Raw genomic sequence first — 16,392 nt, 5'->3', positions numbered from 1 at the left:
GAACAAATATTGTTAAAATGTCCATGTTACCCAAAGCAATCTGCAGATTCAATGCAATCCCTATCAAAATACCAACAGCATTTGTCACAAAACTAGAACAAATAATACTAAAATTTTTATGGAACCACAAAAGACCCCAAAAAGCCAAAGCAATCATAAGAAAAGCAAAGCTAGAGGTATCATAATCTCAGATTTCACACTAGGTTACAAAGCTGTAGTAATCAAAACAGTATGGTCCTGGCACAAAAAATAGACACACAAATCAATAGAATAGAGAGCCCAGAAATAAATCCATGATTAAATGGTCAATTAATCTATGTCAAAGGAGGCAAGAATGTACAATGGGAAAAAGACAGTCTCTTCAACAAATGGTGTTGGGAAAACCAGACAGCTACATGCAAAAGAATGAAACTGAACTACCTTTTAACACCCTACGCAAAAATAAACTCGATGTGAATTAAAGATCTAAATGTGAGACCTGAAACCATAAAAATCCTAGGAGAAGAGAGCACAGGCAATAATTTCTCTGACATCTGCCATAGCAACATCTTTCTGGATACATCTCCGAAAGCAAGGGAAACAGAAGTGTGAGTAGATTATTGGGACTACATCAAAATAAAAAGCTTCTGCACAGTGAAGGAAACAATCAACAAAACCAAAAGGCAACCTACTGAACGGGAGAAGATATTCGCAAACGACACATCCTTAAAAGGGTGAGTATCCAAAATATATCAAGAACGTATACAACTCAAAACCCAAAAAATAAATAAAGAAACTATCCAATTACAAAACGCGGAGGACCTGAACAGACATTTTTCCAAAGGAAACATACAGATGGCCAAAGCCACATGCAAAGATGCTCAACATCACTCATCCTCAGGGAAATGCAACTCAAAACCACCATGAGATAGCACTGGACACCTGTTAGAATGGCTGAAATCAAAAAGACAAGAAATGACAAGTATTGGCGAGGAGGAAAAGGAACCTTGGTCCGCTGTTGGTGGGAAAGCAAACTGGGGCAGCCACTGTGGAAAACAGTGTGGAGGTTCCTCAAAAGATTAAAAATAGAAATACCACATTATCCAAGAATTCTACTACTGAGATTTATCCGAAGGAAATGAAAACACTAATTCAAAAAGATATTAGTCCTCCCGTGTTTATTGCAGCATTATTTACAATAGCCTAGATATAGAAGCAACCTAAGGGTCCATCAGTAGATGAATGGATAAAGAAGATGTGGCAAGTATATCAACAATGGAATATTATGCAGCCATGAAAAAGATGAGATCATGCCATCTGAGACAACATGGATGGACCTGGCGGGTAATGTGTTAAGTGAAATAAGTCAGACTGAGAAAGAGAAAAACCATAGGATTTCACTCACTAGTGAAACCTAAAAACAAACAAAAAGCAGAATCCAACCTATAAATACAGAGAACGAGCTGATGGTTGCCAGGGGGGAAGAAGGTGGGGTGTTGGGCAAGATAGGAGGAAGGGGGGTGAGAGATCCAGGCTCGCACTTATGGAATGGCTAAGTCATGGGAATAAAAGGCACCGCACAGGGAATATGGTCAATGAGACCGTAATAGTGATGTATGGCGACAGATGGCGGCTACGCTGGCCGCGAACACGGCATAATGCATAGACTTGTCACATCGCTATGCTGTACACCTGAAACTGGTCTAACAAGATGTGCCAACTCTACTCAAAATAAAGAAGTGATTTATCAGCCAAAGGGCACCTCTGATTTCTAGGATGATAAGACCACAGTCAGCCGGAAGATAAAATTTCCGCCTCCGATATCTTAGGGTCTTCGGAATGAGAGCCGCATGGTACAGAGGAGAGGACACTCAAAACAGAGGGGGGCTTCGAATGCTTCCCAGCACAGGATGCACGCAGAGGTGTGGTGGTGGGTTCCTGGGGAACAAAACGTTTAAAAACAAAAGGTCATGAATTGGCCCCAAATAACTTGGGCCACTGAGCACACGGATGCAAGTGGCACATCTTGATGGAAACGAGGCCAAGTCTGCCCTCGCCGGGCGCCCCACCTCCTGCTTTAGGAGCGCCTCAGCTCGAAGACGAATTCATTAGCATTAGCAGGTTTTGGGTTTCCTCTCATCGTTAGTGTATTGCTTTCATTTCTAAGACCCAGAAAAATTGGAAACCACTCCGACTTACCAGGAGCACACTATGGAATGCAGATCTGGAAGCTATTTTTTTCTGCAGACACTCATGACTCTGGTTTTCACAACAGCAGGCATTGGCGGCTCTGCCAGGCTGCTAGAGAAGGGCACCTTATCTGCAAAGTCACGAATCCAAGAATCCAAATAGACTACCACTGGCAAGGGTGGAAGGAAGTTGCTTGTCTTCGCTGCTTGGGGGATCAGAAGATTGGGAGGCTTTGGGGACTGCGGGTACCTTGTTGTGCCTCGATACCAACCCAGGGGAAAGGTTGCTGGCAGCTTCTCAGAACTACCAGTGGAGGTGGTGTCTTAGTAAAGGCCATTTTGGTTGCAAAGAACAGAAAGTCAAACCGGTGGAAGCAAGAAAGGGGGCAGGTATGGGGAAGGAAAGCCAGTTCCTGACTGTCCTGGCTCTTCAGCTCTGCTTGTCCTTTGATTCTTTAAGCTTTCTCATTTCCTTTCAATAAACTCCCTTTCTGCTAAAATGAGCCACAGGAGGTTTCTGTTAGGGGCAACCGAAGAATCTTGAGTGATACAAAGGGTCCTAGTGGAACCCAAGGGCCGGCACTGAAACTGGCCTTGCCAAAGAAAGAAACTAGGAACCAGAAAATCCTCAGGAATCAAGGCAACTAATCTGTCTCACTTGGAACGCCTTCTGCTTCAAATAACAGAAAACTGACCGTGGGTAGATTGTAAAAATTTGGAGTCCTTCCCAAAATGACTCTGGCCATGTGACTTGCTTTGTTTGATGGGATATTAACAAACACAAGCAGAGAGACTTGGTAAGTGTTTGTGCTTTGGGGCTTGTTCTCTCCTGCTGCTCTTGGGAACCTGTGCCCACCACCCTGTGAAAGAGCCTGGTCCAGCCTGCTCCGCGATGAGGGGACCATGGCTCGCAGAGGCCTCGCTAGACCAGGATTTCTCATTCTCGGTACTACTCTTGTTTTGGGTCACGTAAGTTTTTGTTGTGGGGAGCCTGTTCTGTGCATCTAGCAGCCTTGGCCTCTACCCACTAGATGATTGTAGCACCCCACCCCCCAGGTTGTGACAACCAAAATTGTGGCCAGACATTGCCAAGTGTCTCCTGGGAGGCAAAACTGTCCCTGGTTGAGGACCGCGGCCTTGACCCAACTTGCCTACCAATGACTGGGCATGGAAATGAGGCCACCTCCAACCATCCAGCCCCAGGCAAGCCAGCCTAGACCAGTACGAGTGCCATGGAATCATGGCTTGACCCACGGAATCATGAGAAACGATAAATATTTGTCATTTTTCATCACTGAGTTTTGAATGCTTTTTTTAATAGCACAAACAGGACACCTGGCGACAGTGGCTTAAACAGGGATTTGTTTTACAGACTAAGAGGTACAGAGGGAGGCCTTCCAGGCATGGTGCAGAGCTCAGGGATGCTCCCAGGCACCCGCCAGGCCTTTCTTGTCCTTAGTTGCCTTGTCCTTGGAGGTGGCCTTCAGCCTCTTGCTTGGTGCCTGGGGATCCCCAAGGTGCCTGCTTCAGCTCCAAGCCTGAGCTCCAGGCGTGAATAAGGAGACTCGGCAAAGGGACAAAGAGCAAAATACTTTCTCCTAGTGAAGACTTGCTCTCTTCTTCTTCTTTTTCTTCTCCTTCTTCTCCTCCTCCTCTTCCTTCTTCTTCTTGTAGATTTTATTAATTCATTTATTTGAGAGAGAGAGAGATTGAGAGTGCGAGTGGGGGGAGGAGCAAGGGGAAAGAGAGGGAGGGGGAAAGGATCCCAAGCAGACTCTGTGCTGAGCACCGAGCCTGATCTCAGAACTCTGAGATCATGACCTGAGCTGAAACCAAGAGTTGGACACTTAATGGACTGAGCCACCCGGGTGCCCCAAGGCTTGCTTTCTATTACAGAAGGTAAGCCCTCCCCAGGGCCTTGGCTCACATGCCATTGACCGGAACTGAATACCATGGCCAGCTCTAGCTGCAGGGGAGGCCGGCAATCAAGGTGTTCCGGCGCCAGCCCATACAGTAGAGGAAGGTCATGATAAGGGGCTTGGAGTGTCTGCTTTACTGTCTTTCTGGGAGTCCTGGTCTCCTGTCTTTCTTGCTGAGTATCTACCCCACCCTTCTCTTTCTGAAGACTAGCTTTTGTTTCTCGGAGCACACGTGGGGAAATGGTCACCCCAGCCCTAGAACCGCATCAAGACTCTCAGCTCCAGCAGCACCAGTGACCTGGGTGGCATCGCAGTGGCCAACTTTCAAATGCCAAGCGCAAAGACGCTAATTAGCCCAGCCTGAGTTAGAAAAGGAAGCTGATTGGTCTGGTTTGGCCTGGGTATGTACCGCTCAGCCAATCAGGTGCAGCCAAGAGAGCAGCGTGAGGTAGGGCAAACGTGATTGGTGGAGGGGGTGGGGCTCATTCTCAGGGAAAGGGGGCGTGTCTGAGGAGACACCCCCAAAATGATGTATGTAGTTGGCGGAGTGGAGAGAAGAAATTGCCATCCTGGGTTGTAACGTTGATAGGATAAAAATTGACATGTTCTCGGAAGATGTAAAACACGGGCGGTCACACGGGCACTGGGTATTTGACTCGTGCAAATGCAAACATACAGGTTCGACCAGCAAAAACCTCTTTTCCCACACGATTTGGCTACCAAACGTGAGCCAGCTACGTGAACGGCTGCCTGACTAAGTGCTCTTTTCTGGTGCTGGAGAAAAACTTGCGGTTTCGGACTTTGGGGATATGGTACAGTACCGGTAATACCAGGATGTTCTTTACGGACATTTTCCGGGATTTTCAAGAGTATTTTTAAGGTCAGGTGAAGCTCACTTTTCTCACTGACTTTAGATCCTAACCCTGTGTCAGATGAACCTTCAGTGGAATATCCCACCAAGAACTTTTCCTATTTCCTTCTAGTTTTCATCAGTATAAAGAATCCATTTGGTTTAAAATTGCAAAATATTTTTATTGTGGCTTTTTAAAAATAAAAAAGAAACAATATTCATGCCTTCTGGCTCTTCCTCCCATTGTGTTCGGCGGTTCCGGCCACACGAGAAAGGCGGCAAGCAGACAGATGGGCAGAACATGGGAGCAAGAAGAATGAGGGTCTCTACAAACACCATGATAAAGGGGTGTGCCCACCTGGGCAGTGCGTGCTCTTCTGGGACCGGGATCGGGTCTGTCCTCGGGAGGCTGGAGCCTGAACCCTGGTGCCGCTCAATGGGCAGTATGGGATGGGAGTCAGAAACTGCGTTCCAGACCAGCTTCCGAATTTACTAGCTGCATGATTCTAGACAGGCACTTTAACCTCTCTGGGCCTTATTGTCTTCATCTGTAAAATGGGCATCAGAGTACTATTTACCTCCCAGGGTTTGGGGGAGGATTAGGTGAGAAGCATTTTGAAAACCGCAGAGTGCCACAGACATGTCAGTCACTATTACAGAAGCGATGAGACGACCAGGCATACTAAATTTATTATAATAAACTTAGATATAAATATGCTCTCCCGTGGCCTCAGCCTCGGCCCCGAGGTTGCCATTCTGTCCTGTGGCCCCAGTACATGTCTTGGGCTTTGCCAGTGGCGGGATTCTTGCCGCTCCGTAGAGGTGGAAACGTGGGCACGCCACCGCTCAGATGTGGCGCATAATTGTATTGACCAGGCCTAGGAGTCTGGGCTTCCGACCTGCATTCTTCATATGCCTGAAGATGTACACATCCGTGAGTAACTTAAAAAAGAACCCCTATCCCTGCATGCTCCCTAATACAGCATCGCGCAAACACCAGTCTAGGAAGCAACATACTAGGGTAACGACCTTTAAAGTCCTATAAAAGCGTCTTAGTATTTTGACACAGAATTCTGAGTCACCCACGTGACTCACGGAGAATCACGCAAGACCCGACGGGATGACACTTCTAGTTCCTGTCGCCAGGCTTAGAAAACAGGAGGCTCTGGCTGGATTTGCTGGACGTGTCTCTCTTCAACGTCTCCCTTTCCTGGTCCATCTTTGGGGCGGCTTTTCGGGCTCCAACCTTCAATGAGCAAGAAGAAACAAATGCACAAACTCTATAATTGTGGCAAGATCCCAAAACGGTCCACTCAACTGATTTTTTTTTTACTCAAAATAAAATGTTTGCTGTAAAAAAAAAAAATATATATATAATTACAGAGAGAGAGGAGGAGGGAGGGAGGGAGAGAGAGGCATAGAAAGAAGCTAAAATGATCCACAATTATCCCACTACCCAAAGGTAAGCATTATGACTGTTGCGGCATACTTCCAGATACGCAAGTAAGTGTTTCCCTTTTTACATTTTTGTGCTTTTGAAAGTAGGAGCTTCGTATGATGGGCATATTCATTGTGACGGAGTCTCTTTCCCCTGGAAAGCTCTTACTGAGCTGCGTGTGTCTTCCGTCTAGGCCTTTTCTGAGCACCGCCCCTCCTCCCGGCAGCCCCGTGTGTGACGCTGTCCCTGGTCACAGTTGATTGGATACTTGGCACGGGCTGTGCTTTCCAGATGATCGCGCCCAGGATTTGGGGTTATGGGCTCTGAGATGTTAGTCCCTCCCTGGGCCGGTCCTTTCAACGGCAGGATGGTGAGGTCATCTCTTGCAGTGGGGTAACTGGAGAGAGAGGAGATGAGCAGATATAGGGAGACCCGGAGGAGGAAGACGTGTGTGTGTGTGTGTGTGTGTGTGTGTGTATGTGTGTGTGTGTCAGGGAGCCGGTGCCTGGGACCTGGGGCTTACCAGTTTTCTTTAGAGGCGGAAGCCTCTTTTAGCCCTTCGCTTTCATGATGCACGGATTCCTGTACCCCGTATAAAAGCACCCCTCCTTGTTTCTCAGTAGATTTCCCTTAGTTGCAACGCAAGAATCTCCCTCTCACACACTTCTGTACACACCGTAAATGGGATCATAACTTGCATGTTTCTTTCCAACAGGCTCCAAATCCAGCCCTACTTCCTGCAAGCATTTGACTCCCAACAAAAGATCGCGTACCCCTGGGGTGGGGTGGGGGGTGGAGAGGGCTGATGGGTCGTCACATTTGAGCTCAGCCATTTACTGCATGACTCTCAGTTTCCTCATCTGTCAAATCGGTACCAGAATATTCATCCCGACTTCCTCAGGGGCCGAGAGAAGATTCTGGATGGATTTCATTTCATTTATTTATTTTTTAAAGATTTTATTTGTCAGAGAGAGAGAGAGCGCGCACAAGCAGGGGGAGCGGCAGGCAGAGGGAGAAGCAGGCTCCCCACTGAGCAAGGAGCCTGATGCGGAACTCGAATCCAGGACCCTGGGATCATGATCTGAGCAGAAGGCAGACGCTTAACTGATTGAGCCACCCAGGTGCCCCTCTGGGTGGATTTTAAAGGAAGGGACTGCTAGGATCATCTCTTGAGCTCTTTTTACTCAGGAGGTATAAAAATCACCTCCCGAGGCCTGTGCCAGTGGCTGACGGGGGCCTTGAATGTGCTTCGAGACTGCATCCAAAATCATTTCCGGGTGAGAAGGGCTAACTTCTCTACGTGAGCCTACAAAGTAAATCTTGGTGGGAATGCCCAGTGAAAATGAAAACAGACAGCAAATGTCAAAAAACCTCCTCCAAACCGCCTTCCCTTTATACCCTTTTTATTTGATTTTCCATAAAATGGCTGGCCGCTGTGGATAGTTCCCAAATTCCAGGGACCTGACCCGGTGTGACACCGGCCGTCAGAGTTGGAGACAGGGAGCTGGCTAGAAATAGAGTGCCCGGTCCCAGCATCCTCAGCCCCTAGGTCTGCCGGGAGCTTGGGGTGGGAAGCCCCCCGGAGCAAGCAAGCTTTACTCCACTTTTGGAGAGACAAGGTTGGGGAGTAGCAGAGGGCGGAAGGATGACCTGGGAAGAGGAGGACGGGGGGGTAAGTGGGGGGGAAGGGCTGGGAAATGCTGCGGCACCCTCCCTGAATGGGGACCACAGGTGAGAGCCATGCCTTAGGCTTATGTCTGGGAACCACACGCCTCACCCTTGGAATGAAAGGGCGGGAACAGGGGCGCCTGGGTGGCTCAGTCGGTTGAGCGTCTGCCTTCGGCTCAGGTCGTGATCCCAGGGGCCTGGGATCGAGTCCTACTTCCAGATCCCTGCTCAGGAGGGAGTCTGCTTCTCCCTCTCCCTCTGCCCCCCCCTTGCTCTCTCTCTTGCTCACTTTGTCTCTCTCAAATAAATAAATAAAATCTAAAAAATAAAAAAAGAAAGGTCAGGGATAGAAGCTAGGCCATTACATGGTGACACGCAGATGGAAAGAAACTCAGGACACACTGCAGTGGCTGTTTGAGGGGACCGCAAGCTCTGGAAAGGCCCCTTCCGTCCCCCCGCCCCCCCAGCCTCAGCACTCTATTTAAGCCTCTCCTCTTGGGGAGGCTTCTCCTGGCCGTTGGACTGAGGGAGTCCCTGTGAAATCTGCTCTTGAACTCAGCAACTGACCTTCGTTCCCAAACCAAGGTAATTATTGAACCACTACTGTATCTACTGGAAAAAAAAATTGCCCAAGAATGGAAGCTAGCAAGGCAGGGGATTCCGTGTGTCTCCTCTGACTTAAGCCCGCCTCGCCCCCCTTGCTCTCATTATTGTCCCGCACTAAGGAGTCCCTCAGACGCCCATTTCCTAGCTGCTCCCGCCCCCATGAAACTGACAGATATGTGGGAGCTTCACACATCACAAAAATAATTTTCGTCCTCTCAGGGGTGATCCTGCCCCCACTGAGAACTCCTGATCGAACCCCAACGCCTGGCCAGTACCTGCCATGTTGTAGGCTCTCAGTGAATGTTCCTGGAATGAATGAGAGCTGGGACAGTACTTTTTTGTCCCTCCCGCATCCCCCTGCTGAGGGTGGCCTGTGGCCTAGACCAGGTCGTCCATAAATACTCGTTAGCTAGAAGCCGTCCTCTTAAGCATACAACTCCCAAACAACTATAAATGCCTTTTCGCTGCAATGGAAATCAATACACGATCACTGAATGGCATTAGGAAGGACAGAAAACAAAAACCCATAGGCCCTCAAAGAGGAAGGAGGCTTAACCCCCAAATCCATTTCTGAGGACTAGGGATGGAGACTCTTTTTATGAGCAGCCAAGAGCGAAAAGCAGATTTTACATGTCCTGTCTTTTTCAAGGGGCTCATGGCCACTCCTTCCTTCAAGGACTCAAGGCACACTGTGGAGAAAGGGGATGCCCAAGCCGCACCCCGTAAGGACGGTGGAGATCCTAGACACCAAACCTCTGAGCTCAGGCCGGAGGGCTGGGAGGTGGCAAGCTCATGCTTTGCTCTTAGCCGAGCAGCACCTGCCACACTGTGTGATGCCCAGAGGTGGCCTGAAATTCCAGGGAGCGCCACAGCTCAGAGAAGCACAAGGTGCCTCTGACATCTAGGGCCCAGCCTGGAGAGCCTCTGTCATCCCGCATCCCCAGGTGGTCCTTGGACAAGACCTCCCCGCAGGGCGGTTCCTGCCTACTCCTGGCTCCACCCTGTAGATGCGTGAATGAGCAACAAAGCTCCGGGTCATTCCCACTCGGCAGGCTGCAGAGGGCCTCAGAGCGGGAGAGCCCCCGGGACACTCTCTCCTCTCCACGCCCTGCTCTGGGTAGTAACCGCCTTCCAGAATTAGAAAAGGGTGTTGGTTGAGAAGAGGCTTCTATTTTCCCAACATGTCCCTTACCTAGAATATCTTCGTTTTTTTAAAAATGATCATTTTGTTGTCTCAGAATGATCGTGGCCTTTTATCAAACCCGAATTTGGCTCCAGTTTCTTGTTTCACCCCACGTGTTTAGCTTTCAAGCTTCCTGAGAGCTCACCTCTACCTTCTGCAAAGTGGGAAAGTGTGGGAGGTTCCAGGGCTGAATTGTGAATGGCAGTGTTTCAACATGATTCCCAACTCTTAAAAAAAGAGTGTTCTAGAGGATGCTTCCTTGCAACTCAAGACGAAAGTCCCCCGAAATGTACGAGGTTTTGTATCCGGAGGCTGATTACCTAAAGGAGGGGAGGCGGGGCTCACCTGGGTGTCCAGATCTGCAATGAGTCCCAGCTCTCTTATTTAGCTGTGTGGCTCTGGGCAAATAACGTAAAGTCTCTGAGCTTCAGACATCTCCTCTGCTACTGGAGGAGTCACACGATACGTACCCCTAGTGTTGTCCTGAAGATTGAATGAGAAGTAATGCCTGCCGAGTGCGGAGCTCTGTGCCTGGTTCATACTAATTGCTCAGGACGTAACAGACAGGGTATTACGTCCTACTGTTTTCTTTCTCCTAGCTCACCTGGGAACTTGAATTCCGCATCTTGCTCTTCACCGTCTCTACGAACGTCCGTCTCTTGAATGCAGAAAGAACATTGACGACGTTTAGCTGATGTTCTTCTTTCCCTTTTGCATCAGAGGAAAGTGTTTTTTCCCTCCACTTTCAGATGTCACCCATTTGGATGAAATGTTGGGCCTTCCTACGGCCGGGGGGGCGGTGAGGGTGTGCATTTGCAGCAGGGGGCCTGGCTTTCAGGCCCTGCTCCACTGTCCTGCTGAGCTCCTTAGGGATCTCTGCTCCGGATTCCAGAGGAATCTGAGAGGAGGAGCCTTGTCAAGCAAGGGCCCCTGGAGGATCATTGCAGTCCTCTTGGGGGCAAATCAGCTTTGGGTGGAAGCAGAGCCTCCCGGATCAGCGGAAGAGGCTGAAGACGTGGGTTTCTACCCAGCATCCCGAGGGCCCGGGCATGAGGAAGCCGCAGTGGCTGCCCTCACCGTCAGGGACTGTGGGCCCCTGCTTGGGGGCCAGCGTCGCTGCAGATCCGGCGCTTGCCCTTCCCCCGGGCTTTGATGACTGTTGCTGACCCTGGTCTCAAGACCTTGCACTTCGGGACTGTTTGTGGAAAAAAGAGCGCGTCCTAGGCGCTGGGCACACGGGGCCTCCCTCACAGACTGACACCGCAGCGGGTGATGGTGCAGGGGTGTGGGAAGGGGGGCGCCTCTCAGAGTCCTGAGCATCCGCGGGAGGCGCCAGCCAGATGCCTGCAGGGGCTGGGGAAGTAGAAACAGTGGGTGGAGTCACCTGGGTGGGGAAGGCGGCAAACCCACACGCCCAGTGCCTTTCTAAGGGGCCTGGAAGATGGTGGCTGTGGGACTGCGGGGCTAGAAGCCCCAGATCGTCCAAGCTGCACAGAGAAGCTGGAAATCCAGAGTATTTTGTGAAGGTGCCCTATTTGGAAATGTTACTTCAAAAAGGAATCCCCCCGCTCTCCCCCCAAAAGAAAACCCATGAGCCAAATGAAATGCCGTTTTGTGACATCTGCTTCAGAGCCTGCCTCCTTGGCTTCTAGTTGGTGCTCAGTAAATAGTTGGTGGTGGGGTTGCCAGATGACATATAGGATGCCCCGTTAAATTTGACTTCCAGAGTGGAAAGAAATAAATTTTTTTAGTATAAGTATGTCCCATGCAATATTTGGGACACACTTATACTAAATAACTATTTGTTGTTTATCTGAAATTCAAATTTAACTGGGCATCCTGTTTTGTTTTGCTTGCCCTGAGATCTGGCAACTCTATTGGGGCGTCACAAAAGTCATGGCGGAAGTGAGCAGGGAGGCCCCAGCTCGCCATCTTTGGAGAGGGCATGGGTACTTGTGAGTCTCTTCCCTTCCTGCACAAGGGTGCCAACTTGCCCTTAAAGCAACTGTCTAAGATGGCTGAGGGGTCTTCTTGAACTGAGTTGCCCTCTGGGCATTTTTCACGGAGAAAGCCTGCAGTCACTCAGCATTTATCACAGGCTCCGTTGAGAGGAGCTAAGCTTAGAAGACAAATTCCCAGATAATTGTAAAGCAGTAGTTTTTTAAATCAGCAACCTCCCTTCCTTTTTTTCTCCCCCCAGCACAATGCTTTAAGCAAAAATCCCATGAGGGACTTGGCATATGAAACAGATAAAGGAGAACTTCTCTGGGGGAAACAAGGTCTGTGTGTGTGTGTGTGTGTGTGTGTGTGTGTGGTGCGGGGTGGGGATGTTGAGAGTCACACTGTTCCACGGCACCCAAGGGCTCCAGGGAACCCCAGTTTGAGCATTGCTCCAAAATATCTTCCTTGGATTAAATCCAATCAGTGGACAGCTGAACACTGAAGGGCAGATCCTGCACACCTGGTTTTCCTAACTTTCCTGAATTCGCTGAGCTGTAATGACATCAGTCTGTCTGAAGAGCTGTCCTCAGACATGGCCCAGCCAACACTACGCTGTTCTTCTCGGGGATTTTGTTCATTAAATCACACAGTGTCCTCTCTGGGGGAAGTCCAGTACTGTCCTTATTCTAAGAACACTTCGGAGCATTGCATCCATTGTATCTCATGGACACTTGAGCTCTGGGTTTCCCAGAGCCCCTTGGCTGCCGGAAAGCCCAGTCAAGGGCGGCTCCCCCTTGGCGGGTAAGAAGGTCGCTAGAGTTGGCACCTTCCTCCTCACTCCTGGCTCCATTTTGTGCCCACTTTCCTCCCCTTCTTTCACGCACTTATTTCACCCTTAGGGCGGGGGTTCCTGGGACTCCCCACTCCTCTCTTCTTTTCTCATGACCGGTCTCCAAGTCCCCAGATCACTTAGTGGCAAGGCGGGCGCTCAGCCAGAACCACGCTTGCCCGTCCCGGAGCCTTACCTCCAGAGAGTGGGTTGGATGCTTGCCTGCCTCTTAGGTTAATTTGCTCAGACTGCAGGCAAGGCAGGGGCAGGGCTGGGGCGGGGAAGGGGAGGGGGTGGAGGTGTGTGGATGTTCCTGGCCCCGTGCACGCTGGCACGTACACCCCACCAGGTTCTACCCTTTGACCGTATTGTATCTACCCTGTGTCTCGCTTCGAGATCAGAACACCTCTCCGTACCTGCCTCTCTTTCTCTTTGAAGGAACAGTTGCAAGGTGCTGATTCTTTTGCATTTCTCTGTTCGTGATCCTCTAAACGTTCCTGAGTGAAAACAGCAGGTGAGCGAGAGAGCGTTCAGTGTGTCCTGTCCTGTTCCATTCTGGGACACACGTCCGAGGTCTCTGGGAGACACTGGGGCTCACTGGAATCCGTGGGCAGGGGATGAAGGGCGGGGAGGGCCTTCATCTCCTACACCCCCCCCCGCCCCCCCCGCTGGACCACCCTAAGCACGTTTCAGTTTCTCACCCTTGCCTGGGCCAAAGGTACCGCCCGCACCGCTGCCCATCCGCTCCCATCCTACACACCATCCGCCGACGTCTAGTCCTTGGTCAAAATCACGCAGGTGGCACTGAGGAAACCTGGATCTCGAGAATGCTCGGGCCCACGAAAATTTTGGAAAACCGTGATTTAAATAAGCTAGTGATGCTATCGATGCTGTATAGGTGCTCGTATCGGGTAGTTCTGTGTGCTAACGATCTTGCATCCCTTCTCTCCTCGAAGTGAACGCATGGAGGGGGTGCCGCCTTCGCTCTCATTTCCAGATGAGGGGTCTGAGCTAATTCAGCACGGGGAAGGTCCGGCCCCGCCGACACCGCCCGGCAACGCTGTGGCCACGCCCCCTGGCCAGGATTTGATTGGCTGGAGGCTTGATTGGCAGGCGAACCGAGGGGCTTCCCCAGCCAGACTCGAGCCTTTCTCACACTTGAAGCCCAAAGAAAGGGCCAGGAAGGGGAGTGCGTGCTTCCAAATGGCCACTTCTGTGCGTGTAAAAATTTCCTATTGAAAACTGCAGCTTTAACCCATTCACAAAAAGTATCTGAGCTCTTCTTGGCCGTCGCCCTGGCTGTATTCACAGAGGCGCTGCTGGCTCCGGGAAAGCGTCCTGGGGGTTGCCGCCTGTGTCCCGGGCAGGGAGCTCTCTTGAGAGAAAAGCAGGCCTCGCCCCGCCCGTGCGAAAGTCGTCCTTTCTCTCCCCCACAGTAACCGTGCGTGCGTGCTAAGGCCCGGCACTGTCGGCATTGGGTCATTTAACCCTCCCGGTCCCGTTGTTACCATTTTTGGTGGTGGTTGTCGAGGCCTCGGGGGTACGAGGCATGAGCCCCTTGTTCAGGGTCACTGGGGCCGGAGGTGGGGCTTCGACCCTCTGTTTGACTGCAGAGGCCGCCTCTGAACTCTGAGAGTCGCAGAGACTGAGCCCAGCCTGGGCCACTGTCATTGTCCCTCTGTCGCATGGAGGGAGCTCCAGCCCCGGGCATTCCCGAGTTCAGAGCTGATGACCGCAGGTGCTCCGTGAAGGCCCCGCACTGAGGTTTCCCCCGCATTCTGTATCAAGTCTCATTGTTCCCACCAAAGGCATGAGCGTGGAAGTATGATTCCAGAAAGCCCTGCTTGGTGAAGAGCAGTTCAAACATTCAAACTGAAAACTACATCTTACTTTAAAAACCGTATTTTTGTTTTGTTTTGTTCTTGAGGAGGGTACTGGTTCTGAAGCTCGAGGGGAGTAATTTCATTAACTAGTGGGTCAACCGCTCCTTCTCTATGAATGAAATTTTATACATGAGACTGAAAACATTAAGGCTCCTTGTGGAAATATAAGGCGTAAAACTTAAAACAAAAAGGAATTCTATTTTTCTTGAGCTTCCATTTAAAGAACGAATATATTCCTTGGAAGGAACCAAGGCCAAGACAGATGTATACATGTTCCCTTTAGGATCCCGCAACACTTTAAAATTTACGGGTTTTTATTTCCCGACAAACAGGACTTTCTGACAACGTATTAGTAACACACCTTACATGCAAACCCAAGCCTTGGAATGAAAACCCCAGGAATGATGGTGAGTGGAGGATCGGGGCGGTGGCGGGGTGGGGTGGGGGGGCTCCTAGAAAGGGAGGGGCAGAGAGCAACAGGTGTGGAGAAGTGGACTGGAGCTGGGGAGGGCAGCAGGCCTGGGGCGGGGGGTAGCCCCGTCTCTGCTGCTGGGCGGCCAGGTGACGCTGCCCTCTGTCAGCCTGTCTGAATGGTGGGCCGGGCGCCAGCAGTCCTTGCAGGGTTGATGGGAGAGTTGAAGCGCGTGCAGTGTGGAGCAGAGGCCTGCCACTCGGGAAGTGCTCGTTAAACAATGCCATCCGCACTGCCGTGATTGTGGCTGTGGTTTTCATCTTTCCCTAAACTGTGAATTCCTGGAATCTGAACGCTCCCAGCTTCTGCTCTTCTGGGGACACAGACGCAGGTTCAACTTGGCCATTTTAGATCTTCCTGCACAGAAGGGTGTCTCGTGCCCAACAGGCTGGCAGGCCCTTGCATTGTGTATGAATGAGGCAGCACATGAATAATGCATGGGAAGCCTGATTATGCAAATCCTCAGGTTTTCTTAGATTTTTAGCCAGCACATGACAATGGCCTTTTTTGGGCCCTTTGCTGTCCCATTCCGTGGTCTGGTGTTTCAGCTTTGGGGGCTGGCCTGCCAAATCCTGGGGCGGGGGGGCACCTGAGGGAGGGGTGAGCTCGCCAGGGGGCATCAAAGGAAAAGTCAGAGCTCTGTCCCCGGCCCCGCTCTCCCTGACTTTGCGTGGTGTGAAAGGAAATTGTCCTTCGCCGGAAGCCTGTGATGTCTAATTCAGAGCCATGGGCGCTAGAGACCCCGCATCGGAGGCTCCCTCCGAGCAGGTGGCTGCTCTCATTTCTAGGGCTACGAGCCGGGAGCCTGTTGTCTGGAAGGTTTGCAGGATGGAGGAGCGCAGGTTCCTGCAAGGAACTGATCTGACCAGCACCTCCTGGTTGGGGAGGAGGGCGCCCTTTATAGCCTTCTATGGCTTGGCCTCCTTAGAGCTTATGCAGGCAACACACACACACACACACACACACACACATGCAAACGCACATATAAATACACACACAGAAACACACATACAGTGCATACGTATACACCCTTCTATACATTTGCACCCATGCAAGCATGCGTGCACACGTATACAGCCCTGAGTCAGGAAAACTGACATTTACAAGGACAAGAATGGGGAGAGGCCAGCATAGAACACAGGAGCTAGGGTCAGAGGGCCGGGGCCAGGTCTAGACTCCGCTTACCAGCTATGGTGTGAACTTAAGCAAGTCTCTTAACTTTTTGAGGCTCAGCTGCCTCATCTATAAAGGGGGTGGGGGTCATCATAGCAGCCAAGCCGGGCTACCAAGGCATTAGGAACCCGGATCAGGGCTGCAAAGCCTGGGGGGAGCCCGGAGCCTGCAGATGGTCACGAGACCATGACCAAGTTGTGTAATTTTCCTTGTTTGCCCGATCTTAGTCTTGAGACGTGCTCTACCTCCGGCATGAGTTAAG

At 50.7% G+C, this 16,392-nt stretch overlaps 1 protein-coding gene across 1 annotated transcript in view; it reads right to left on the bottom strand.

Annotated features, from left to right (window-relative positions):
- Nucleotides 1-5,631: 5,631 nt before the first annotated feature.
- FHAD1 (forkhead associated phosphopeptide binding domain 1) overlaps nt 5,632-16,392 on the bottom strand; it is a 123,332-nt gene continuing 112,571 nt past the window's right edge. Inside the window, exons 31-33 of the mRNA XM_040645810.1 lie at nt 13,019-13,099; nt 10,437-10,490; nt 5,632-6,183 (exon numbers count right to left, since the gene is read on the bottom strand). Of these exons, the coding sequence (XP_040501744.1) occupies nt 6,067-6,183; nt 10,437-10,490; nt 13,019-13,099 (252 nt within the window). The 3' untranslated portion in view covers nt 5,632-6,066. The remainder of the gene's footprint in view (nt 6,184-10,436; nt 10,491-13,018; nt 13,100-16,392) is intronic.

Source organism: Ursus maritimus, unplaced genomic scaffold (genome assembly GCF_017311325.1).
Source record: "Ursus maritimus isolate PB19 unplaced genomic scaffold, ASM1731132v1 scaffold_32, whole genome shotgun sequence".
NCBI classification, from domain to species: domain Eukaryota; kingdom Metazoa; phylum Chordata; class Mammalia; order Carnivora; family Ursidae; genus Ursus; species Ursus maritimus.
This window is presented reverse-complemented; position numbering and strand designations above follow the sequence as displayed.